This window comes from Panthera tigris, chromosome C2, assembly GCF_018350195.1.
Source record: "Panthera tigris isolate Pti1 chromosome C2, P.tigris_Pti1_mat1.1, whole genome shotgun sequence".
NCBI classification, from domain to species: Eukaryota; Metazoa; Chordata; class Mammalia; order Carnivora; family Felidae; genus Panthera; species Panthera tigris.
In genome coordinates, this window is record NC_056668.1 from 67,504,145 (window position 1) to 67,531,457 (window position 27,313).

The window sequence follows — 27,313 nt, forward strand, 5'->3', positions numbered from 1 at the left end:
CCCCATCCTCACAAGGGGACGCAGGGCCCTGGGAACCCCCACCCCCACCCCGCCCGAGCCCGCAGGAGAGAAGCGGCAGCGCCCCCCGACCCCAGGCCGGCGGCGGGTCAGGGGCTGAGGGGCTTGGACCTACTCACCCGGCGGGCGGGCCACAGCAGGGAGGGCAGCCCAGAGAGGAGGGGGAACGACTCTGCAGAAACGGGGAGGGATTTCCGGAAAAGCGAAACTGAAACTTTGCGGCCCAGGGCGGCGGGGAGCGGCGCACTCGCGCCCCGGCCTACACGCACCCCCGGAGCCCGACGACGCCGAGAGCCATGGCCTCGACCCTCCGTTCTCCGTCCCCGCTGCTGGTGCGGGTGTCCGAGTCCAGCCCCCGAACACGCTTGAAGCTGGGAATCTATTTCCAGAGCCAGAACTCTGGCGGCGGGGAGTGCACCGTCCAGCCCCTCGACCCCAGGGACCAGGTCACCTTCCAGGTGACGTTCATGGAAAGGGAAGGTGAGCATCGGGCCGCTGCGGGTGCAAAGGGACCCGGCCCTGAGGGATTCCAAGCAGACCCAGGTCAAGGTGACGTAGGAGACAGAGGGCGGGAGAAAGCACAGCACCGGATCGTGAGCACGGGGTGAAGGTGCACACAGGAATTGTGTCTTTCCACAGAGGGTCAGCTTTATTCGGCATATATATAGCAAAATTGACCACAATTATAAAGCAGGTTCAGGATTCCACACTCAGTGACATTTCACCATGTGATTAAACTTCACTTCTTACACAGCACACGGAGCGGGACAGAAGACCAGCCACACAACAAAGTAACAGAAGGGTGTAGGAAGTTAACGAACCAAAGGTGACATCAGTCTGTGAGCGCGCAGTTGAGATAAGGCCTCTCTCTCGTTGGGGTCAGCTCTCAGCACTTACTGCTTATTATTTTCAAGCGGTGAAGGATCTCAGCTCTCTTCGTAGATCAGTGGGGCAGGACCTTCCTCTGCAGCTGCCTTTTTTAAGTGGTCCGACATAGAGAGGTCATGTCTGAAGAGTCTGACAGTTTGCTACAAAAATCCCCTCCTGCTTTTTAAAGGGATTTAATTGGTCTTGGGCCCCTGCCGACCTCCTCTGCTTCTGCTTGTTATCAGTTCTGGGGTGTCAGCTGATGCTGGGCCCAGCGATGTCTCTTACCTGCAGTACCTTTAACTACTTGTGTCATTGCTTGACCCAGGCCCCTGTTTGACATAAGAGACTCCGTTTTGCTTGCTACACACTGTCTGGTGGGGAGAGGAATGGTGGGGGAGGGCCTCTTGCTGCCCAAAGATGCAACCCAACAGGGAGACGAGAGCCCAGTAGTGCCCAGTTGGTTGGTGATCTGATCTGACTGCATTTTTTTAATCAGTTAATTTATGAGAGAGACAGAGACAACATGAGCAGGGGAGGGGCAGAGGGAGGGGCAGAGGAAGGGGAGAGAGAGAATCCCAAGCAGGTTCCGTGCTGTCAGCACAGATCCCGATGTAGAGCTCAAACTCACGAAACCGTGAGATCATGACATGAGCCAAAACCAAGAGTCAGATGCTTAACCAAGTAAACCACCCAGGGGCCCCTGATCAGACTGCATTTTAAAGTTGATGCTTTCCAGTATCCTCATCCTGACTCAAATTTCTTAGCTCTGGGAAGAACACCTTTCCCTCCCCTAGATACCTGTAAACTCTTGTCATTTAGGAATTCTATTTTTGATTCTTGCTCTTTTCACTTAACTTTATATAATGAACATTATTCCATATCATTAAAATGGGAAGTTGGAGACATTTTCAGAAACGCGACTTTTAAAGAGTAGCCTGTATTCCATTATCATGAGCTTTCATTTCTACAGCTGCCCCCGTTAGAGTTTGAATAGCTCCCGCACAGATGCCCTGTCATCAGTCCACCATTCCAGGATGCAGGGAGCAGCCTTCCTGGGAAGCTGCTGGGGCAGGGTACAGATGCGCGAATAAGAGGTTTATTTGAAGCCTTTCCCATGGGTATGTGTGTGTTAAATGTTTCCATTGAAGCTAAAGAGAGAGTCTTGAAGAAAGAAAAGCATCAAATTATGGTTGACAACAAACTTGTGACTGTTTTTCTGGAGCCCACTGAGAATCCGACAGACAAGAATGCAAGACCCAGAACATCTTCGCTGGCACAGTCACAAGATGCTTCTGGTGAGAGGCATCCAAACAAAGAACATATTCCTAATGCTGTGGATTCCTGTGTCCAAAAGGTGAGGACTGAAAGAAGGAGGTGGGTATGTTCCTGCACCTTCTTCTCCATTCACCATATCTTTCATTATTGATCCAACCACCACTTGCTGAAGACTGACTTGGAGGCGGGTACTCTTTTAGGCCTTGGGGCATAGAAGTGAGCACAAGAGACAAGGTCCCTGCTGGGTGGGGAGGTACATAGAAAGACAAGAAGCAAGTAAACAAGATAAGTAAAATAATTTCAGGCAGTGATATGTGCTATGAAGAAAATATAATAGGGTTTTGCCTTAGAGGGTGACAGGGCCAGGGTGAGGAAGGGGAAGGGAGTGGTGCTGCTTCTGACCAGAAGTCAGAGACAGTTTCTCTGAGGAGATGACGTTTGGCCTGAGACTTGAGTGATGAGAAGGAGCCAGCCATGCAGTCATTCAACCAATCAATATCAACTGCCTGCTGTGTGCCAGGCACTGTCACAGGATCTGGAGACCACTGTTGTAAATAAGATATCAGGAAAAAACCTCTCAAATGAGATAGTGTCTGAGTGGAGACATGAATGAAGTAAGGGAGCTAACTAAGTGAGGTAAGAATGTTTGAGGCAGAGGGAAGCACAAGTGCATAGGCACTGAGACAGGAGCTTCTATCCTCAACCCCAAGGCTTCAGGGAGGGAGACAGGTGTGACTAAAAGGCAGTGGGCAAGGAAGAGAGTGACAGGAAAGGAATTTGGAGAAGTAGCCAGAAGGCAGGTTTTGGGGGGATGAAGGTAGGGACTTTGGATTTTAACTTCAATATTAGGGGATTCATCTGATCAATCATTTTGAACCAGGGGAGTAGGGTGATCTGATTTACATTTCTAAATGTAATGTAATGGTTGCTGTGTGGAGGACTGAGTGTCCTCAGAAGGGGCCAGAGCAGAAGCAGGAGGTGAGAGCCCAGTTAGGAGGGCTTGCAGCAGGCCAGGAGCAAGATGACAGTGGCTTGGAGTCTGGGTGGTCCTGATGGAGGTGTAAGAAGTGGCCGCATTCAGAGAAACATTTGAAAGAAGATCTGGAGGAAGGACGTTACATGTGGAGGAAATAGCACATGCGAAAACCTTGAGGGGAGCAGATCATAGAAATCTGGCTTTTCGATTACATTCAATTTGCCTCTGTCCTTTTTAGCTTAACTGCTGTTTTTTTGTCCTATGTTAGAGCTTCTCAAAGGACAGGATTTAGAGGGCCCAGCAATACTGCATGCAGTTAGGTGTTTAATTTTTGTTTTTGTTTCTGTTTTTAAAAAGGAGGGGAATTGAAGAAGTGAAAAAACTGAATAGGAAAAAAAAGAATAGGAAAAAACATCCTTTTCAGATTTATGACTCCCTTCCAAGGTCACAGACTCTTGTGAGAACCACAGCTGCTGGCCCGAAAGCAGAAGTACCTTCCCTTCACTCCATTCCCCAATAGCGGAGAGAGTGGGAGGCTCTAGAATCCGGAATTCTTGTCCACGTCACTTGTTAAATACGCCTCGTGCCCAGGCTCCACAGTTACATCAGACTCTCTGGAGATGGACCTGGTCCTTGGCTTGTTTGCTTGTTTGTTTGTTTGTTTGTTTGTTTTTCTTTTGCTTTGTTTTCATTCCCCAGGTGATTCTAATGTGCAGACAGAGCTGAGAACCTCTGGGCTGTAGCATACCGCACCCTCCGCAAAAAGGGTTTGAAAGAAGTCACCCCCTCTGCTAAGGGAAGACATAATGGCTATTTGTCTGGTCTCTAGACACTGTCCTGACAGGAGACTATTGAGCTGATGTCTGAGAGATTTTGTTTGTTGCTTTTAAAATTTCAGATCTTCCTTAGTGTCACAGCTGACCTGAACTGTGACCTCTTCTCTAAAGAGCAGAGGGAACACATAACCACCATCTGCCCCAACATCAAAAAGATGGAAGGGCACAATGGAATTGAGAAGGTGTGTGGTACCTTCGGAGATATTGAAAAAATACATCACTTCTTGAATAAGCAACTCCGGGAAAGGGGGCAGAAACATGAATCTTCCTCCCTGACAACAGAGAAGGAGCCAGTCCATCAGCACCAGAACGGCTGCCCTTATTCCCCTGAACCGAAAAACAGGGCAGAAGAAAAAAGTGGCCATTTTGAAATTCCCTTGCCTTTCTTTGAATACTTCCAATTTATCTATCCTGATAAAATGGACTCAATACAGAACAGATTTGGTGTAAAAATAATAATCCAGCAGAGTTCGAACATAGTCTATTTAGACTTCACCTCGAATCAACCAGGTGACCTCAGAGCAGCTCAGGAGTTTTTTGTCAGTGAATTTCAGAAAACTGCAGGACTTCTGGAGCAACAATGTGTTGCTTTCGCAGACAGTAAGCAGGCAAATAAAATCAAACAGGAATTGAATCATCGGTTTACAAAGCTCCTTATAAAGGAGAAAGGAGGAGAATTAACTCTCCTTGGGACCCAAGATGACATTTCAGCTGCCAGATGTTTTTTTGCTCTGAAAGACTCTAAAAGTCTTGTCATGGGACCTGTGAAAATATCAACTCCCAGATGCATGATGAATGGAATTGAAGTTGATACTTTTCAGTATAAGCTTTTAGAAGCTGAAATACTCCAGGAGATACCAAAGATAGAAAAAAAGTATGACACTCAATGTAAGGTTTCAGGAAACACTGAGAAAACCTGCATCCTATTTGAACCTAAGGACAAGGAATTAGATCTGTCTGCCCATGCTTATGCAAGTTTCATTGATGTCTATCAACATGTGTCATGTCAGGTGATGAGAGAAGTGCTTTCACTGAAACCTTTGGGCAAAGAGAGAATGCACTTACATGGGACCAAGTTTGCTGATGGCTTTAGGAAAAAGCATCCAAATGTACACTTTGTACTGAATCAAGAGTCAATGACTTTGATTGGATTGCCAGATCACCTTGCAAAGGCAAAGCAGTATATCTTTAAAAAAGTGGGGATGTCCCCATTAGCTGGAGACAAATGGGATGAGGACCATGAAACATCCGTGGACATTGACAGTAATGATTCAAAAACAGCTTCACCCACATTCCAGCACTCTGCCGGTTCTGGGGCGTCAGGCATGGACAAGGAAGAGGACATATGTAGCATCTGCATGGACATGATTAGTAACAAAGAAGTGCTACCCAAGTGCAAGCATGCATTCTGCTCCCCTTGTATCAACAAAGCCATGTCCTATAAACCGGTCTGTCCTGTGTGCCAGACTTCCTATGGTATCCACAAAGGCAATCAGCCAGAGGGAACCATGACTGTCACTGTCGTAGGAGACTCACTTCCAGGTTATGAATCCTGTGGCTCCATTGTGATTAATTATAACATGAAAGGAGGCATTCAAACAGTAAGTGTTTCTTGAGGTGCATGGGTTTCTTTCCAGTATGTTAGAATTACAGAGCAAGAGGCTGTTCTCTTGCCAATTACTGGATTTCCCAGGGTATTATTTTCATGGTTATATATGCAAGGGCTTTAAATAGTGATAAAGGTAGCAATGTTTGCTTATAACTTAGGTCTCTTTTGTGTTTATTAAGGCAGAGAAAGAGTGAGTGGTGATTATGTGTTAGAATGGTGCAAATCAGAAGATGAATAGTGTTTCCAGCATGAACGTAGGGAGAGAGGAGAAATATGAATTATTGAGAATATGCACAAACCTTTAATATTTTGTTTGTTTTTGATTTTCCTTATCTACAAATGAGCATGTCTATCTGTAGAATAAAATTTAGACATGGGAGTGTTTTCAGGTGATATTTTCTTGTCTTCATACAGGAAAAGCACCCAAACCCAGGAAAGGCATACTCTGGAATACAACGAACAGCATACCTGCCCAATAATGAGGAAGGAATCGAAGTTTTGAGACTGCTTCGTAGGGCCTTTAACCAAAAGCTGATTTTTACGGTGGGGGAGTCTCGAGTATTAGGAATCTCAGATGTCATTACATGGAATGACATCCACCACAAAACATCCCGTTTTGGGGGCCCGCAAAAGTGAGAACCTTCTGAAACATAATGATTGCTAAATAGGATTTAGAGGTTATAAAATACAGCAATTTGAGGATGTGGCTATAAGGAGACTTTATAGCAGTGAGATTGGATACAATAAAGTCTTTTTTTGAAGTATAGCTGATATACAATGTTATATTAGTTTCAGGTGTGCAGCTGTTGATTCCACAATTGTGTACATTAGGTGGTGCTTACCACAAGTGTAGTTAGTTACTATCACCATACAAAGTTGTTAGTCTGACTATATTACATGTATATACAATATATATGTTATATACATAATATAATGTATATTACATACATTATAGACGTAATATTTATAATATCTTGACTATATTCCCTGTACTTTTTTCATCCCTGTGACTTAATTTATTTTACAATTGGAAGTTTGTACCTTTTAGTCCCTTTCACCTCTCTTGCCTATCTCCCCCAACCAGCAGCCTCCCTTACTCCAGCAACCACCAATTTGTTCTCTGTATTTGTGACACTGTTTCTGTGTGTGTGTGTGTGCATGTGTTGTATTTTAGATCTGATGTGTAAGTGAAGTCATATGGTGTATTTGTCTTTCTCTAACTTATTTCACCCAGCATAATCATCTCTAGGTCTATCTGTGTTGTTGCAAATGGCAAGATTTCATCCTTTTTTAAAAAATTTTTAATATTTATTTATTTTTGAGAGAGAGAGAGAGCTCAAGTGGGGGAGGGGCAGAGAGAGAGGGAGAGGATCAAAGAGGGCTGTGTGCTGACATAAGCAAGCCCGATGTGGGGCTTGAACTCACAAACTGTGAGATCATGACCTGAGCCAAAGCCGGGTGCTCAACCAACTGAGCCACCCAGGTGCCGCAGATTTCATCCTTTTTTATGGCTAAGTAATATTCTATTACATAGCTATAGAGTGTATATACATATAGATAGATAGAGATACATATCACATATTCTTTGCCCATTTATCTATAGATACTTAGGTCACTTCCATATCTTGGCTATCATAAATAATGCTGCAATAAACATATGTGCATATATCTTTTCAAACTAATATTTATGTATTCTTTGGGTAAATACCCAGCAGTGGAATTACTGGATCATATGGTATTTCTATTTTTGACTTTTTGAGGAACCTCCATACTGTTTTCCGTCATGACTGCACCAGTTCACATTCCCACCTGTTGGGCTCCCTTTTTTGTACATCATTGTCAACACTTTGTTTCTTGTTTTTTAAGATACTAGTCATTCTGACAACTGTGAGGTGATATTTCACTGTGGTTTTGATTTGCATTTCCCTGATGATTAGTGATGTTGAGTGCCTTTTCGTGTGTCTGTTGGCCATCTATATATCTCTGGAAAAATGTGTATTCAGGTCCCCTGCCCATTTTTAAATCAGGTTATTTGTGTGGGTTTTTTGGTGTTGAATTGTAATAAGTTCTTTATGTATTTTGGATGTTAATCTCTTATCAGATTTATCATTTGCAAGTACCATCTCCCATTCAGTATTTTGCCTTTTTGTTTTATTGCAAAAACTTTTTATTTTGCTGTAATCCCAACAGTTCATTTTTGCTTTTGTTTCTCTTGCCTGAGCATATCCAGAAGAAAGTTGCTAAGACCAACATCCAAGAGATTACTACCTATGTTTTCTTTCAGGAATTTTTTGGTTTCAAGTCTTATGTTTAGGTCTTTAATCCATTTTGAATTTATTTTGGGGTATGGTGTAAGAAAGTGGTCCAGTTTTATTCTTTTCCATATAGCTGTCCAGTTTCCTCATGGGTTCGAGCCCCACATCGGGCTCTGTGCTAGTAACTCTGTGCTGGCAGCTTGGGGCCTGGAGCCTACTTTGGATTGTGTGTGTGTGTGTGTGTGTGTGTGTGTGTGTGTGTGTGTGTCTGCCCCCCCCCATCCACTCACACTCTATCCCTCTCTCAAAAATAAACATAAAAAAGAACTTAAAAAAAAAGGAATGCATCCTGAGACTTTTGAAAATTTACCAAATTTGAAAATTCTCCTGTAGAAAATTATTATTCTCCATAAAAATATAGTATAGAATGACTTTAGGAAAGTGACTGCTTACCAATGAGCTGAAAATGAAAACATCTTGTTGGAAGGCAGATCCTGGGCAGACAGCTAGGCTCACTTACCAGCTAAATGACTCACCTCCACACACTTACAAGTGATTATAAGTCATCTGTCTTTAAGATTGTTTTCAATGTTTGCAACACTGAATGTTAATGCCAGGAATCTACTGTACAGATTTCTTAAGACCATTTGTGAAGAAGCTAAAGGGCTTTTTCCTTCTGCAGGTTTGGCTACCCTGATCCTGGTTATTTGAAACGTGTTAAACAAGAGCTGAAAGATAAAGGAATTGAGTAAGAAAACTGCTGGAAGGATGTCTTGAGCCAAGCTTTCAAAAGACACAGTTGCAGAAACATCTTTAAATTTTTTTTTCATCTCAAGAAGTGGTCTGTTTAGAAGTAAGAATCTACTAGTCTGTCATTTCTGGAGTGTTACTTTTTATGGAAGATAAAAGTTCCAGGGGCGCCTGGGCGGCTCAGTTGGTTGAGCATCCAACTTCTGCTCAGGTTGTGATCTCACAGTTCATGAGCTCCAGCCCCACACTGGGCTCTCTGTTGTCAGCATGGAGCCCACTTCAGATCCTCTCCGCCCCACCCCCGTCCCTCCCCTGTACTTTCTCTCTCTCTCAAAAATAAACATTAAAAAAATTAAAAATGAAAGAAAGCTCCAAAATCAATGTGATTTTGCTGCAGAGGTGTTGTGCCTCATTCTTGTGTCTTCTTTGGGGAGTAGGGAGTGGAGTACTGGGGGTCTGAAATAGTCTGTGTTCTTCAGTTGAAATAGTAGCTGTCAGTTGATCCTCTTTCTACCGCTCTCTCTGACATAGCCTTTTGGGGTTTTTTTGTTTGTTTTCTCTTTACCCTAAAAGTAAAATCCTAGTACGAGTGGCAGAGGAAAGGGCTTTGGTTATGGAAAATTAGAGACACACATTTTCCTCCCTCCCTCATGGCCAAAAAAGTGGCCAGAAGCAGAGATTGGGCAACAAAGGAATAAGTCTATTATTTTTCACAGTACAGAGCCTGGTATGCAGTTGGTGCCTCATAATGCTTTGCTGCCGGACTCAGGTTACTAATAACCCAGCAGAGGGTTATATGCTCCCTGAATCTTTGACAGAGGCAGGAGTAAGGAAGCCATATCTGGAGACCTTACTACTGATGTGGAAAACTGAGTTTCTTTACTCCAGAACACTTAACCTCTAAACTCTGAACTCTGACCAGTCCTCTAACTTGGTCCTTGCTCCTTCCTGAGTTTTATAATCTGCCATATGGGGTGCATTTGTCCTGTCATACTAATGCTACACGTTTCTGAACATTTTTTCCTCTGGATATCACTATACTTTTTAAGTATACCCTGCTTCCAGATAAATAACCTTTCCTTAGTTTCCACAGACTACCATTTTCTCAGTTATGTAGCCCCCATAATAGTTTTTCCATTCTTTTACTAAGTCCCACCAAGTCCTGTTTTCTTCCTTAAAATCTCTCTCCCTGGTATTATCTCTGGACAGAGACAAAGCAAGTTGAGCCTGCTATTAATATATGACATGTCAAAATGCACTTTTAAATGGTTTTCCAAGTCAGAAGAAAATTATACTAGCAAATTATCTGGTTATCCATGTCCCAGCCCCTCTCCAAAAAAGATGGAAGTCTTTTTCTTTTCCTAAAGATACACATACACACACATATACATTTTTTATAATCATATGGTAATAGCTTAGCTAATATTTATTATAGATTTATTTTATCCTCTTTTTAAGGGCTTTATTCCTGGGACTAATACTATTACTATCCCCATTTTATAACTGAGAAAACTGATGCACAGAGAGGATAAGTACTTTGACAAAGGTCACATCGTTTATAAGTAGAAGTTCTGGGATTTGAAGAAGGTAGTCTGGCACCAAGGCTTCTGCACCCCAGAGCTACCCTGCTCCAACTGGGCAAGCTGAGGAGTCCCATGATTCTGGGCTTCTCTCAGAAGTGGATTCCTGCACAGTGCCCAAAGTAGATTTCCTCCAAGGTGGTCCTATATGAAGAACTTAAAAACCCAGAATCTTTTCCTTTGTCCAGAGAGTTAAGGGATAGGTCTTTTTTTAAAAATCAGATTATGCATTTAGTTTTTGATGATTCAAATTTTTACTATTAGGATTGTTTTATGTCTACAGATCTTTTGGCTAAATTTGCTTCAAAAAAGCAAAAGTTTGGTTCCTGCTAAGTTCTGGATCTTTGACTGCAATGTGTGCTCAAAGGCAAGTTTCATGGTGCCAGCGGTTGAGAGCCTTTGGATTACCACTCTTGTTCTGTGATGGTATTATCATCTGTATCTGCTTCATTATTTTTTTGTATCTGCTTTAAATAAAGTTATATACAGGGTGCCTGGGTGACTGAGTCAGTTAAGCCTCCAACTTCAGCTCAGGTCATGATCTCACGATTCGTGCCATGAATCCTGTGTCAGGATTTCTGCTGTCAGCATGGAGCCCACTTCAGATCCTCTGTCCCACTCCCCCCAACCCCTCCCCTGCTGTTTTTTTCTCTCTCTCAAAATAAACAAACAAATAAATAAATATAGTTATACATGTATTAGGAACAAATTGTGTTATTTCCCTACTCCTTTTTTCTTTTCCCTGAGGAAAGAATTGAAAATAGTATTAAGATATTTGATGTTTTGGGGCACCTGGGTGGCTGAGTCGGTTAAGCGTCCGGCTTTGGTTCAGGTCATGATCTCGCGGTTTGTGGGTTTGAGCCCTGCCTCAGGCCTATATGCCCCTCCCCTACTCGTGCTCTTTCTCTCTCTCTCTCTCAGAAGTTAGTAAACATTTAAAAAAAAATTTTTTTTAAAGATATTTGATGTTTTTCTAAAGATAGCTTCTGCACCCAATTTCCATGTGTGGGTTTTCCCTCCATACATACAAGCAATTATCTGACACCAGTTGGGTGTCCTATAGCTCAACTCAATTCAGACATTCTCTACCCAGAGACATCATCAGATTCCCCAGACTATGGGCTCAGTCCCACAGGACTTCCCCCCCCCCCCCCCACCTTTCAGATGCCAAAAGCAAGCCTAGGATGTTACCTGTGCTTCTGACTGAAGGGCTATAAATCTCTGGTTCTCCATGACCCTCTTCTTGGATTCAGTTAATTTGGTAGAGCAGCTCAAGCAGTTGCTGAAACTCCATTTGTTTCGGGGAAATTCCCGGTCTTCTCTTGCCTGATGTGGACTTGGTATTTCCACTTTGGTGGAAAAAACATGGCGTCTGTTCCTCTGTCTGAGTTAAGGTTTTGAATTAGGTTTTCCTTCTCTGCCTTCTACTGGCACCTTGCCTCTTCTGCCTTCCGCTCCCCCTGCTGTTTCTGCACCAACTTGGATGTGGTCTACATAATTGGGTCCTGCATCCCCCTCAGTGCCTCAGGCACCATTGGTTCCTCCTCCCATCCTCAAGGTCAAAGAGTAAAGTGCACCCCTTTGGACATATAAGTCTTTTCCAAATAGAATGAATTGCTAAAGCTTTGATTACTGAACATAGGTTTGTGTTTTTAACTTCTTGTTGCAGAGAAATTAAGGCTATTTGAACCTATTGGAAAACATGCTTTGTACTTAATTGGTTCATGAATTTACCATCTAAAAAAATTCTGATGGTTGGGTACTAAGTTCTCAATTGGAAACTAAGGTTTCCAAAGAGTTAAAATTCTGCTCAGTGTGCTTAAGACTGATGGAAATAAAGAAAGCAACCCTGTATGTAGGAAAGTAGAAGGTATGTAAGAAAGATATAAGGAATGGAAATACATTTTTGTTGAGGGTAGAAGAAAGTAATTTTGTCCTAAATGAGACTGGTTATTTGGAGAGAAATGGCTTTGGGACAAAGTTTGAAGGCAAAGCAAAGTTGTAGAAGGTTCATGAAGGGGAATCTTTGGAAAGGAATTTTATGTGTGCTCAGGATGGACTAAGGTTGAGATGAATGGAATTTTACAAGTACACTGGTATAAGGTTGAAATTCTGCTTTTCTCTCTGCTCAAATTACAAAGTTTTCTTGGACTGTTGATCTGTTCTTGATAAGACAATGCAAACAAAGGTTTGTCTTCCAGGAAAACCAAAGTTTCAGGTCTTTGATTACTTAGTTAAAACTTCTCAATGTTAAAGGAGCTAGGTTTTGGTAACAACTATATAATGCTATACATTCACCATTAGGATCTTTTATTTTCACCTTGAATAAATAAAGTTTTAAGATTTGTAATGATCTGTAATCCTATTTGGGATGTACTTATAACTTCCTAAGGTTTTAACAAACTTCCCAGGATTTAAATGGTAAATGAAGTCTTTTTTTTTTTTTTTTTTACCAATTAGGCCCTTTTATTTGGGATGCTAAGTTACTTGGAAAAGCACTGTCATACAATGGTAAACCTTAGGTTGTATTGCACAGGTAAAAATGCTGTAACTGCCCAGATATATATGCAAGTCCTAAAGTTATTTAATGTTTTGGTATAAGGCCATCACTTAATATTCTGATTACTTGAAATGTTATGTGTCACAGAAATAACCGAATTTCTTTGTCAATTGCATCATAATGAACTCTCATCAGATATTTAACAATGTCTGTGTCTGAGATTTTGTCATTTATTTTATTTTATTTAAAAATAATTTTTTTAAGTTTGTTTATTCTTGAGAGATAGAGACAGAGCGCAAGCAGGGGAGAGGGGGAGAGAGGGGGGAGACACAGAATCTGAAGCCGGCTCCAGGCTCTGAGTTGTCAGCACAGAGCCCAATGCAGGCCTCAAACTCACGAACTGCGAGATCATGACCTGAGCCAAAGTCAGACGCTCAACTGACCAAGACACCCAGGCGCCCCGAGATTTTGTCATTTATAATTGTTTGTTTTCTCTCACAAAATGTGTTTCTTCTTCAAGGAGATTTATAAAAAGGAATTTGGGGAAAAATACAGGTATTCGACATATTTAAGATTAATACTAAAATGGGTAAGAATTTCCAGAACTAAAAAGCTGAATTCAAATGGAACAAGAATTAGGAACATAGGATTAAATGAACTAAGGAAGATTATAGTTTTGTGATTCTTGTTGAAAATATTGCTGGTTGTCTAATGTTTGCTCTTCCAGATTAAGGAAACTTTTTCTTAAGATATCTATGATATACAGAAATGTCATAAAGTATTCATTTGTAAACTGAAGCATTTATCTTTTCTCTCTACATAACTCTCCTGAAATTCAAAAACTCTCAGTGAGTATTCTTTATTTCATGACAATTACAATTGTTTGCATAAGTTCAATAAGAATCTGTTCATCTTGTAACAGGTCACCATTGGAAATACTGGTTATTTTGCCAAGGCTTTGACTGGAATGTCATATTTGAGAGTGACATTCATAGACTCAGATATGACCAGACAGGTTTAAGGAACTATGGTTGGCTTTATGAAACATGGAGCCATAAAGCCCCTTGGAAGTGTTGACCTGATACCTTGCTTACAGAGTTCCCAGCGGCTTCACCAGGTGAGTAAAGAAGGTCATTTCCTGGCAGGTGCAGGAACCTCAGGATATCTTGGGGACCTCATGAAGAGGAATTTGCCCAATTCTACAGGTATTGCAGGCCTGCCTGATGGCAGGTATTTGGCTTGGCTTCTGGCCTAGAGAGGCTACTAAAAGTTCAACCTGGAGATTCTTTATAAAAGGTTCCAGAAAAGCAAACTTTAAAAGATCCTCATGATAAATCGCTATTCTTGCTGGGCTTACGTAAATAATTAGGCCAGGTTTGTTAAGACTGGATTTGTTCTACAAATGCATTGGTCTCAATTTGGCTATCTCTGGAAAGGGGGGTTTCTAGAGAGAAAAACTATGTTTCAACAATGCACCATTATGGATATTAAATTCTAGTTATGATTGTCTTTAAATGTTTGTTGTTTGCCTAAACTAGACAACTTGAGGTAAATTTCAGAAAAATTGCCACAGTGTTTCATGCATAGACAATCTTCTGTGTTTGTTATTCTGTAGGGATAATAATAAGACCCCATGGGCATATGAGTATTTAAACAACTAGAAAACAGGATGGATCTCTAAATATGCAAACCATATCTTCCCTAAACCTGATCTGACAGTTATCAGAAACCTGCCCCTTTCGAAGACTTGGAGGTGGACTTTACAGATATACAACCAAATAGAGGATTCAGTTTCAGGTATCACCCCATGGGTCCATCACTCCAGAGTTAAGAAGGCCAACTCAGGGGAATCCACAACCTGGAGAAGTGATCCAGATCCAATCAACCCGCTTAAACTGACCCTCAAAAAGACACTGGCCCCTGAGATCTCCAGCCCTGCTCCAGCCACACCCCAGAAGCTGGCTGGCCTGTGCACGGCAGAAGCTTGAGGAATCAACGTGTGGACTGAGCCCAGGGGTTCGGATGCAACTCTGCCAGCCCTTGCCCCTTACTGGTGTCATAGCCCTGATCTTGCTTCTTGCTGTTGGACTGAGAGAGACTGCACCAACAAGCTGGACGTGGAACGGATGGCAGACTCCCTGGTAACCTGACAAAGCCAAATAAACTCCCTGGCAGCAGTGTCCCTCCAAAATAGGCGAGCCCTCGATCTCCTCACTTCAGAAAAAGGAGGGACTTGTATCTTTCTGGGGGAGGAATGTTGCTAATTTGTAAACCAATCAGGAACAGTCAGGACTAAAGTTAAGGAACTCAAGGAAAGAATTCAACATAGGTAACAGGAAAATATCAGTCAGTGGAGAAGATGGGATCTCACAGACTGGGCACCCTGGCTCCCTGCCCTGGCAGGGCCCCTCCTTTCCACAATTTTACTTGTGACCATTGGCTCCTGCATACTAAATACCCTGGTACATTTTATTGAAAACACTGTTGCTCGCCAAACTGCAGCACGTATCTTAGCCTTCCCAGAGTACCAACCGCCAGAGCTAAAAAGTAATGCCTAATAAAAGATTTTTAAAAAGGCAGCAAAGGGGGGAATGTTGGGAAAATGAATAAAGTTTTACACCATAAGATGGCCTATGGGACTAAAACAAGCTCTGGTCTCTAGCTTAGAGACCCCTCTTCCAGGTTCTTCTTGCCCTGTTTGCCATGCGTGAAAACTCGCCATAGATATGGAAGCTGACAACTATAAATTACCCTTCCCCCCTTCATTCGGAGCTCAGATCTTTGGAGAAACGGTCCCCTCTGAGCCCGCCAGTGTTAAATAAATCTCGGATCCACCAAGATCTCCGAGTGCCACTTGGTTTTTCTGCCAGCATTCCAGCCTGGTTCCGTAACACTTTCCTCCAAACTTGTCTTCAAATTACAAATCCCCTATTTCCTTGTGTTCCTAATACTTTATACCTATCTTTATTAATACAGATGTGCTATCAAAATCCACTACCTTGGGACTGCATCAACTCCATTCTGTGCCCTGATTGTTGGTTAGGTTCAACAATGGTAAGTACCAGAAAGAGATAGGAAGGTAGGGGAAGCTAGTGGTTGGGGGACTTATTTCCCTTGCTGTCTCTGGAAAGCAGCCATGGTTCCCCTGGAATGGCTCTCTCCTGTAGGTAAATGGCTCTTACCAGGTTTGAAGCCATTGCCTCTGACCCTCCGGCCAACTTAGTAGTCTAAGTTTTAGCAAGTACATTTAGCCCGTGTGATTGATTAACTAAATCTTTCTTGGTATATCTATAGATCATGCATTGTTTCCTAGAAAGACTGGAACCAAACCCTCTTGCACAACCCAGCCCCCACACCAAAACACAACCACTATGAGAACTTCTGTGGCTGGCACCATTGAGTCTGCATGCAACCAAGAAGTGTTACAGGGGCACCTGGATGGTTGAGTCCCACAAGCTTCCGACTTCGGCTCAAGTCATGATCTCATGGTTCCTGAGTTCCAGCCCTGCATCGGGCTCTCTGCTGTCAGCATGGAGCCCCCTTTGGATCCTCTTTGCCCTTCTCTCTCTCTCTCTCTCTCTGCCCTTCCCTCCACTCGTGCTCTCTCTCAAAAATAAATAAAAATAAAATAAATAAAATAAAATAAAATAAAATAAAATAAAATAAAATAAAATAAAAAAGAATTGCTACAGACTACAGACCACTGTGCTCTCCTTTTACTGATTAACTTCTCTAAAGTTCCTGTAAAAATCTATCGGCCAGGCAGAAACCTTGAGGTAGGTTTTCAGACAAGAGTCTGCCTTCTCCCCAGGTGGTCAGCCTCCTGAATAAAGCTTATATTCCTTTTCAATCAAAACTCCTTTCTTGTGTATTGGCCTTTCTAACCAAGGGCAGTAGAACTTGGGTTCCTGTAACAGGTGTAGAACACACTCCTCCCTTGTCCCTTCAGTCTAGATGGTAAGGGGAGGGTGAGGCTGCTTCAACATTTCTCACCAATTTCTGTTAACCCTTTGCCTCCACCTATATAGGTAATTACTTTATTAAACTCTCTTCGATTACCCATTTTGAGTATACATGTGGCCCGAACCCCTTTTGGAAAGCTCACCTTTAATGTTGTCCTTTCTTTCTTTCTTCCTTTCTTTCTCTTTCTTTCTTTCCTTTTTTTTTTTTTTTTTTTTTTTTTCAAGTAGGCTTCCTACCCAACTTGTGGCTTGAACTCCAGACCCTGAGATCAAGACTGGTATGCTCCAGGGACTGAGCCAGCCAGGTGGAAAGTTCACCTTTACAGACACTTTGCTTTTATGACAGACTTACATTTCTTTCTAATGCAAAGAAATGCGAAGAGTATTTCATACTTTGCCTCATTTAATCGCCATGATAATATAAAGTAGCTATGCCCACTGTTAACAGATGCAGTCGACTGGGGTTCCACACCTGACCAATCGCAGAGCTCAGAATCTGGCCACCAAATTTGTGACAGCAATGTCTGTCCCCAATGGATGATATAATCTTTAGGCAGCTGTTCGCAACCTCAAGACCACAAGGAAGGCAGAAGTGCTTTTCACAGAAAAGAAAGTGAAAGAAAAGGCACACGCCGGTTGGGTGGGTCCGGGGTGGTGACAGTGGACCGGCGAAGCTGGGGAGAGCTGCGCTGTGCTTCTCCGGCCCGGACACGCGAAGAACTTGCGCACCAACTTGTGGCTGTGCGAACAGAGCCCAAGCGATCGGGAGGCCGGGAGGCCGAGGTCGGCGGGGAGCCCGGCAGCCCGACCCGCTTCCTGGCCCCCTTCCTCCGGGAGGATGGTGAGGGGCGCCACGGGCGGGGGTGCGGAGGGCGGCGCGCGACACAGCAGCACCAGGCGTCGCGGAAGACTGCTGGGCCTTCGAACCCTCTCTTCCTAGGGAGGAGCTTACCGCCGCGACTTGTTTCGGAAGAGAGTAGAGTGTCGGGCATCATTTTCCTGGGAATCTTTGGTCTCTTTGCTCTCAAATTTCAAAAGTTCCTTATCAATCAGGGATATTAATCTTTTATCTGTGATAATAATGTTATCACTAATGTTATAACTATTACCTTTCATTTGTCTTCTGAGTTTGCTTATGGTGGCTTTTCCCCCCCATGCAAACGGTTTTTATTTTTATAGGAAAATTTACGAATCTTTTATTTTATTGCATTTGGAATTTGGGGCATATTTTAAAAGCTTTCCTCATCGCCCAGGTTATAGTCACGCATTTTATTTGTAATGCTTTATTTTTTACATTTAGATCTTTGATACATTTGGAGTTTATTCTTGTTTATGATTTGAGGAATGGATAAAACTTTTATCTTTTTCCCAAATGGGTATCCACTTGTCCCAGCACTATTTATTAAAAAGATTAGCACTGCTTCAGTAACTTGAGATACAACATTTATCATATACCAGATTTTTATACGTACTTTGGCTGTTTCTAGAACTTCTGTTTTATTCCATTGACATGTTTATTCATCTGCTGCAGAGAGGCTTTGTTATATATTTTAATATCAGGGCTAGCTCCCTTAAGAGCTCTTCCTTCCTGCTGTTTTCCTAGCTATTCTTATGTGCTTATCTTATAAACTTTAGGATTGACTTCTGATTTATGATCAGTGTCAAAAAAAAAGCTCATTGGGATTTGTACTGGATTTGCATTAAGCTTATAAATTACAGACAACTGACATCTTGAGATAGTGTTGAGATGTTCTAATCAAGAACAAAGGATATAATTTCATTTGTTTGGGTTTACTTTTGTGTCTTTAAAGAGTGTTTATAATTTTTTTACATAGAATATTTGTTAAGTTTGTTCCTAAATACTTTATCTCTTTTTTTTTTTTTGCTATTGTAAATGAGATTTTTCATTCATTATATCTTCAATTTGTGTATATGAACGCTATTGACATCCTTTCATTTTTAAAATTGAGGTACAATTTATATACAGCAAATTTATAATTTTTAGTGTACAGTCTGTTTTTTGACAAATGTACACAATCGTGTAGCAACCACAAGGTATAAAAGATACAAAGACAGAAAGATAGAAAAAAGAGTTTCATCACCCCTGAAAATTCCCACCAGTTCCTTTGGAATCAAGCTCACTCAAGGTGAGTCCCTGGCAAATACTGGTCAGATTTTGGTGCTGATAGTTCCAGAATGTCATATAAGTGGAACCGTACAGCACATAGTCTTTTGAGCCTTGCTTCTTCCACTTAGCATAAGGCAGTTGATTTTCATCCACAGAGCTGGAACTATCACTAATTTGCTATTGCTTTCTAATTTAATTTCACAGTGGTTAAAGAACATGCTTGTGTTATTTGAATCCTTTTAAATTTATATACTGAGATTTGTTTTCTAGACAGAATATGGCTATCTTGATAAATTCTGTGGTCATTGGGTTAAGTGTTCTATTGATGTCAGTTAGATTAGGTTGGTTGAAAGTGTTGTTCAAGTCCTCATATCCTTACTTATGTTATGACTAGTTGTACTATCAGTAATTGAGAAAGGATGCTGAAATCCCCAAGTATAATTACAGATTTATTTCTCCTTGAAGTTCTATCAGTTTGGGCTTCATATATTTTAAAAATCTATTATTAGCTGTACACATACTTAGGATTATTAATTCCTCTTAATGAATCTATTTGTTTGTCACTCCAAATGATGTAGAGTAAATGTTCTTATATTTACAAGCATTTATAAATATATAAATATAGAATCTATATATAAATTAATAATATTACAGATTATAGATTACAGATATCACATTATATATAGATATTACATTGTAGATTATAGATATATATTTATATATTATGTATTTATAGAAATATATAAGTATAGAACCTTTATTCTATTACTTTTAGAGTGTTTAAAATTAACATTTAAAAAATTGTGTTAAATTTTTTCAACGCTTATTTTTGAGAGAGAGAGAGAGACAGTGTGAGTAGGGGAGGGGCAGAGAGAGAGGGAGACACAGAATCTGAAGCAGGCTCCAGGCTTCAAGCTGCCAGCACAGAGCCCGACGCGGGGCTCCAACTCATGAACCGTGAGATCATGACCTGAGCCGATGTTGGATGTTTAACTGACTGAGTCATGCAGGCGCCCGGTATATGGGTTGTTCTTTCTCTGACTGACTAATTTCACTTAGCATAATACCCTCCAGTTCCATTCACATAGTTGCATTGGCAAGATTTTATTCTTTTTGATTGCCAAGTAATACTCCATTGTATTATATATACCACATCTTCTTTATCCATTCATCCATTGATGGACATTTGGGCTCTTTCCATATTTTGGCTATTATTGATAGTGCTGCTATAAACATGGGGGTGCAACTGTCCCTTCGAAACAGCACACCTGTATCCCATGGGTAAATACCTAGTAGTGCAGTTGCTGGGTTGTAGGGTAGTTCTATTTTTAGTTTTTTGAGGAACCTCCATACTGTTTTCCAGAGTGGCTGCAACAGCTTGCATTCCCACCAACAATGCAAAAGAGATCCTCTTTCTCCGCATCCCTGCCAACATCTGTTGTTGGCTGAGTTGTTAATGTTAGCCATTCTGACAGGTGTAAGGTGGTATCTCATTGTGGTTTTGATTTGTATTTCCCTGATGATGAGTGATGTTGAGCATTTTTTCATGCATTGGTTGGCCATCTGGATGTCTTCTTTGGAGAAGTGTCTCTTCATGTCTTTTGCCCATGTCTTCACTGGATTATTTGTTTTTTGGGTGTTGAGTTTGATAAGTTCTTTGTAGATTTTGGATACTAACCCTTTATCTGATATGTCATTTGCAAATATCTTCTCCCATTCTGTTGGTTGCCTTTTAGTTTTGCTGATTGTTTCCTTCACTGTGCAGAAGTGTTTTATTTTGATGAGGTCCCAGTAGTTCATTTTTGCTTTTGTTTCCCTTGCCTCCGGAGCCATGTTGAGTAAGAAGTTGCTGCAGCCAAGATCAGAGATTTTTGCCTGCATCACATCATCTATTCTTAATTTAGAACTGTTTAGCTTTATAATTACTACTTAAAGATACATTTTTAAAAATTGGGCAGAGGATACAGAAAGTTCCCATATACCACCTGGCCCCCCTCAATTTCCCCCACTATCAACATCTCACACCAGAGTGGTACACTTGTTACAATTGGTGAGTCTACATTAACATGTTATTATCACTCAAAGTTCATAGTTTACATTAGAGTTTACTCTTGGTATACTACATTCTATGATTTTTGACAAATGTTTAGTAACATATATCCACCATTATGGTACCATACAAAAGAGTTTCACTGCCTTAAAAATCTTCTGTACTCTGCTATTCATCTTTCCCTCTCCTCTAATCTCCAGTACCCACTGCTTTTTTTTTTTTTTTTTTTTTTTTTTTACTGTTTCCATAGTTTTGCCTTTTCCAAAACATTATTTAGTTGGAATCATTTGTTAGCCTTTTCAGATTTGGCTTGTTTCACATAGTAATATACATTTAAGTTTCCTCCATGTTTTTTTTTAATTTTTTTTTTAATGTTTATTTATTTTTGAGACAGAGAGACACAGAGCATGAATGGGGGAGGGTCAGAGAGAGGGAGACACAGAATCTGAAACAGGCTCCAGGCTCTGAGCTGTCAGCACAGAGCCTGACACGGGGCTCGAACTCACGGACTGCGAGATCATGACCTGAGCCGAAGTCGGCCGCTTAACCGACTGAGCCACCCAAGCGCCCCAAAGTTTCCTCCATGTTTTTAATGGCTTGAGAGCTCATTTATTTTTAGCACTGAATAATATTCCATTGTCTGGCTGTACCAATGTTTATTTATCCATTTACCTATTGTAGAAGAACATCTTAGTTGCCTCGAAGTTTTGGCAGTTATGAATAAAGTTACTATATCCAGAATTTCTGGTATACTTCCTATAACATCATCTATTCTTTTTTTCCCCCATAATATTATTATTTTTTTATTTTATTTTTTATTTTTTTTAATTTACATCCAAATTAGTTAGCATATAGTGCAACAATGATTTCAGGAGTAGATTCCTTAGTGCCCCTTACCCACTTAGCCCATCCTCCCTCCCACAACCCCTCCAGTAACCCTCAGTTTGTTCTCCATATTTATGAGTCTCTTATGTTTTGTCCCCTTCCCTGTTTTATATTATTTTTGTTTCCCTTCCCTTATGTTCATCTGTTTTGTCTCTTAAAGTCCTCATATGAGTGAAGTCATATGATTTTTGTCTTTCTCTGACTGACTAATTTCACTTAGCATAATACCCTCCAGTTCTATCCACATAGTTGCAAATGGCAAGATTTCATTCTTTTTGATTGCAGAGTAATACTCCATTGTATATATACAGTACATCTTCTTTATCCATTCATCCATTGATGGACATTTGGGCTCTTTCCATACTTTGGCTATTGTTGATAGTGCTGCTATAATCATGGGGGTGCATGTGTCCTTTCGAAACAGCACACCTGTATCCCTTGGATAAATGCCTAGTAGTGCAATTGCTGGGTCGTAGGGTAGTTCTATTTTTAGTTTTTTGAGAAACCTCCATACTGTTTTCCAGAATGGCTGCACCAGCTTGCATTCCCACCAACAATGCAAAAGAGATCCTCTTTCTTCACATCCTCGCCAACATCTGTTGTTGCCTGAGTTGTTAATGTTGGCCATTCTGACAGGTGTAAGGTGGTGTCTCATTGTGGTTTTGATTTGTATTTCCCTGATGATGAGTCAAAATCTTATTTAATTAATTTAAGTCCGTTAGATTGAATGTCTTAGTGTTCTGGCCTAAACTAAGTTGTCATACTCAGATTAATTACTCCTAGAAGAGAAGAAGGCAACTAGGATCGTAGACATGGTAAATCACTCATCACTGGCAGAGGCTATTGATTGATATTTGAGTATTATTTACCTAAAATGTTCAGTGATACACTGTTGGATGATAATATTTGCCCATTTTAAAATCAGGTTGTTTTCTTATTGTTGAATTGTAAGAGTTCTTTATATTTTTGGATAACAGCTTTTTTTTTTTTTTATCAGTTCTGTCTTTTGCAAATATTTTGTTCCAGGCTGTGGAAAGATGCATTTTAAAGTGTAGCAGGCCAAAGTCCCTTATCATTTCATTTGGTATTATCTTGTTTTTTAAGTTATATTTGCTTCCATTTTGTCAAATTTTATAATTTATCATGTTGGTATCTTTCAAATTTTTTTAAATGTTTTTATTTATTTTTGAGACAGAGAGAGACAGAGCATGAGCAGGGGAGGGGCAGAGAGAGAGGGAGACACAGAATCCGAAGCTGGCTCCAGGCTCTGAGCTCTCAGTACAGAGCCTGATGCAGGGCTCAAACTCAAGACTGTGAGATCATGACCTGAGCTGAAGTCGAACGCTTAACCAACTGAGCCACCCAGGTGCCCCAAGGATTTAGGATTTTTAACACCTGAAATTTGGGGGCACACATTCTCTCCGTAGCATTTGTGAACAAGTTTTTGTGTGGGCATAGGTTTCATGTCTCTTGGGTATATTCTTATCTGGGAGTAAAATGTCTGGGTCATAAGGTAATTCTAACTTTTCGAGGAACTGCAAAAGTATTTTCCAAAGTGATCGTATCATTTTATAGTCCCATGGTATGAGGGTATGTCAAGGTATGAGGGTTCCAATTCCTCCACATCCTTGCCAACATTTGTTATTGTCTGTCTTTTTAAATTTTAGTTATTCTAGTGGGTGTGGAGTAGTACCTCATTGCAGTTTTGATTTGCATTTTCTTAATGACTAACAATTGAACATTTTATTATGTCTTTATTGGCCATATATATATCTTTCTTGGAGAGGTATCTGTTCAAATCCTTTGCCTATTTTTAAATTGGATTATTTGCTTTTTTATTATTGAGTTGTAAGAGTTCTTTATATATTCTAGATACGAGTCCCTTATCAACTCTGATTTACAAATATTTTTTCCCATTTTATGGATTGTCTTTTCATTGTCTTCATGGTGTTGATGATTTTAAAATTTTTTCATAATATGTGGTTGTAGTATTTATAAAGAATGACTGTTTTGGATATCTTTTCCTTTCTATATTTATCCTCATTTCTTTTCACCACCTTATTTTGATGACCAGGAAGAATTCTGAAAAATATATCAAAAATAGAAGTGGTAACGGAGCACATTTTTAGTTTTTGTTTTATTTTGTTTTTCACATTTCTAAGGAGAGTGACTGTCATGTTTCTTCACTGTGAATACTGTTAACTTCTGAGTTCAGAGTAAGCCTCTTTATCATGCTTAAAGTTCCTTTATTTCTCTTTCAAGGGTTAAAAACAGTGAAAAATGAAAGCAATAGTCTCTATTCTCCCCATAAATGTCTACCCCATACCCAGTCTTCTTTGTGAATGTGTAGTATTTTTGTACTTTGGTTATCTGTAGATTGCCCTTTCATTATGTAGTAACAGGAACTTCTTTCTTTTCAGTAACAAGTTATAGCTCTAGTAATTTATGTCAGTGGATGAGCACCATCATTTATTGTCATGTTTGTGTGGTTTTTTTTTTCCTTGTGATTTGGTGAGAAGATCTGACCTTACAAAGAATAATATTTAATTTTACATGATCATTTAGCCAGAGTTACTATTTTCTTTTCCTTTATTTCCTCCTTCCTTCCTTCCTTCCTTCCTTCCTTCCTTCCTTTCTTCTTTCCTTGCCTTTTCTTTCTTTCTTTCTTTCTTTCTTTCTTTCTTTCTTTCTTTCTTTCTTTCTTTCTTTCTTTCTTTCTTTCTTTCTTTCTTTCTTTCTTTCTTATAAGGCAATGAGTGAAATCTATTTTCTTCCAAAACATCAGAAAGTAATATAAAGGCCAAAGCCTTTCTAACATCTTAAACATATCTGTCTCCTTAAAAATTGCTAAGTTGGAAGACCTCAGTATAAAAGTAATACTTTTCAGAAGAGTGGATAAAATGGATGAAATGGAAGAGGATGAAATAGAGGAGTTTTCAAAATACCCTTTACAAGCCTCCATTTTGATTGTATTTCACAATATCTAAGACACCATGCCTGAGAATGTGCTCTCCTTGCTTGTGGAGTTGATTAGTGGCCGGTCAGAAGCCAATGGTGACTTCAGGGTGGAAATAATACCCAATATTAAAGTTGCTGTCATAACTTTTCTCAAAAATACTGGTAAGACAGACAATATCTTTTAACCTTTCATTTGCAAATTGTGTTTGTATCCTACTTTGAGATTCTAGACATCTCACAGTGGGTTTTGTTTAAAAGTTGTGCTCTTTCTAACTCCCAGTAAGACAATTGCAAAGGATTATGTATTATTATTTCCGGTACTCCTAATAACTAGCATTTATCAAGTGCTTTGCTCTATGCTAAGCACTGTGCTAAATTTTTACTTGCTTCTTCTTAAAACATATAGCACTATGAGATAGGTACTGTTATTACTGCCATTTTACAGATAAAGAAATCTAGGTTTAGAGAGAATTAAATGATTTGGTCACAGTCACACCGCTAGTAACATTCTGACTTCTGAGTGTATTTTTTTTCTTTCCTTTTTTTACTTTAGAGAGAGACCATGAACAGGGGAGAGGGGCAGAAGGAGAGAGAGAGTGAGAAAGAGAGAGGGAATTCCAAGTAGGCTCCATGCTCAGCACAGAGCCTGACACAGGGCTCGATCCCTTGACACTGGGATCATGACCTGAGCCAAAATCAAGAGTTGGACACGCAACTGACTGAGTCATCCAGGCACCCCCTGAGTGTATTTTCTTAACCACTGTGACTATGCCCTCAAATTTCCTATGAGCATAAACAAATTTATTCTTATGACAATGACATGTCCAAATAGAGATCAAGATATGGTGAAATTGGTGGGGGGGGGGGGGCAGAGAGAAATTAGAGTGAAGAAACAATATCATATTATAATCATTATTATTATCAGCTTACACAATGGCTGCACATACTTGATTTCATTTAGAGAGATAGCTGTTGATACATGTTCCCAAAATGGTCTTAAGTGGAGGCCAGTGTGCACTCATGCATTCTCAGTAAGCAACGTGGGATAGGTTGAAGTTGATACTGTGAAATTTAACTTTATGTAGAAATATAGTATCTAAATTTTAATTCTTAGTTATGGCCTCTAAATCAAGTTACTATTTAAAATCTGTTTTCTTTTGCCATGAAATGAGATTATAGTACCAATAAACTGATTTTTATTTGTAGATGACAAGGCATTTGTTAATGTTTGTGTCAGACACTATAGAATTCAGCAATTTCAGATTTTCCCAAGACTTCTGGAACTGACAAGAACCATTAGGATTGAAAATCTGCCACCTCATGTTGATAAAATTACATAACAATTTTCTTGGAAAACCCCACAAATGGAGGAGAAGGAGTAACAAATGCACAGCTTTTCCCAGAGAAGAGTTCAGCCCTGGTTGAGTTTTCTGACTACCAAGGTAATTGATTCTCTTCTTTCTAAATCTTTACAGTTATTATTAACCATTTCATGCACAAATGAAGTCAAATTAGAAGCCACACAAGTGGTTAGGAAAACCATCAAAGCCACCCATTCTTACTGGAATATGCCATGAATTAACTCAAGGCTTTGAATAGGTCTTTGTGAAGACCTAGATGAAAGAATTGTTTTTTGTGCAGTAAAAAAAAAAAAAAAACCCAGAAAACAAAAACTTCTCTTGACCTCAATTTCTCTGCAGTTACTGCTTCATTTTTGGTTTCCCTTTGCAGAAAAATTTCTCAGGTGAGTTTGTCATTACTCATCCCCATTTTCTCTCCTCTTACTCTTTCTCAAATCCATCCGAGAGGAGGCTTTACCCCCACTATTCCATCAAAATTGCTCTCGTCAAGGTCAGCAATGACCTCCTAAACTAAATTCACGAACCAGTTTTCAGGCTTAATTTTACTTGATCTCTTCATAGCATTTGACTCAATGATAAATAACTCTCTCCTTCTAAGTGCACTTTGTTCACTTGCTGCTAGGATGCCACACTTTGTTCTCCTACCTCGGTAGCTGCTAATTCTCATTCTTCCTTCATTTTACCTTTTCTTCAACTTTTAATTTAGAGCTCGGTTCTTTACTTCTTTTTGTCTACACTCAGTTCCTTGGAGATCTGGTGGCTTTAAATACTGTCTATGTATCCATGACTTTCAATTCATGTCTCCAGTCAAGACTCTCTCATAAACTCCAATGTCAGTTTTCACTGCTAGTAGACCTATTCACCTGGTTGCCTAAAAGTATGTGACATAAATATAACATGTCCAAGACAAAACTCCCAGTCCTCCTCACCTTATGCCACCAACCTGCATTATCCACAGGCTTTCCCATCTCAGTTGATAGCAGTTCCATCCTCCTAGTGATGAGGGAGCTTGAGGCAGGCTGAGGGCAAAATACAGACTAGCACACACCACACACACACCCTAGGTGGGACATGTGTGATATTCCTCAGGCACTGCTGACTACCCTAGGACAAAGGAGAGGAAAGAAAACAAATGACTAACTGATAGAAACCACAGTCATATAGGACGTGGGTCTCCATCAGTTTACAAATATCTTGGTAAATTACAAGAAAAAGGCAATCTTGTCAATAGACTAATCTCCAGAAACCTATAGACTCTGTTTCCTGGAGCCCCAGCATCACCCCTCAGTAGTGATATGGG

At 40.4% G+C, this 27,313-nt stretch overlaps 2 protein-coding genes across 5 annotated transcripts in view; one reads left to right on the forward strand and one right to left on the reverse strand.

The window, feature by feature from the left end:
• PARP9 (poly(ADP-ribose) polymerase family member 9) overlaps positions 1-27,086 on the reverse strand; it is a 62,961-nt gene extending 35,875 nt beyond the window's left edge. For 3 of the 4 annotated variants that reach the window (XM_042957206.1, XM_042957207.1, XM_042957204.1), the window contains exon 1: positions 138-348. The gene's annotated coding sequence lies outside the window, so the exon portion shown is untranslated. Of the gene's footprint in view, positions 1-137; positions 349-26,942 lie in introns of those variants that run through there. The other variant, XM_042957205.1, reaches the window with a different exon arrangement.
• Positions 261-8,812, forward strand: DTX3L (deltex E3 ubiquitin ligase 3L). Its single transcript, XM_007098311.3, has 5 exons — positions 261-498; positions 2,037-2,242; positions 4,038-5,576; positions 5,999-6,216; positions 8,522-8,812. Exons 1-5 carry the CDS (start codon positions 315-317, stop codon positions 8,589-8,591), a joined length of 2,217 nt encoding a protein of 738 aa, XP_007098373.1. The 5' UTR covers positions 261-314; the 3' UTR covers positions 8,592-8,812.
• Positions 27,087-27,313: the final 227 nt, after the last annotated feature.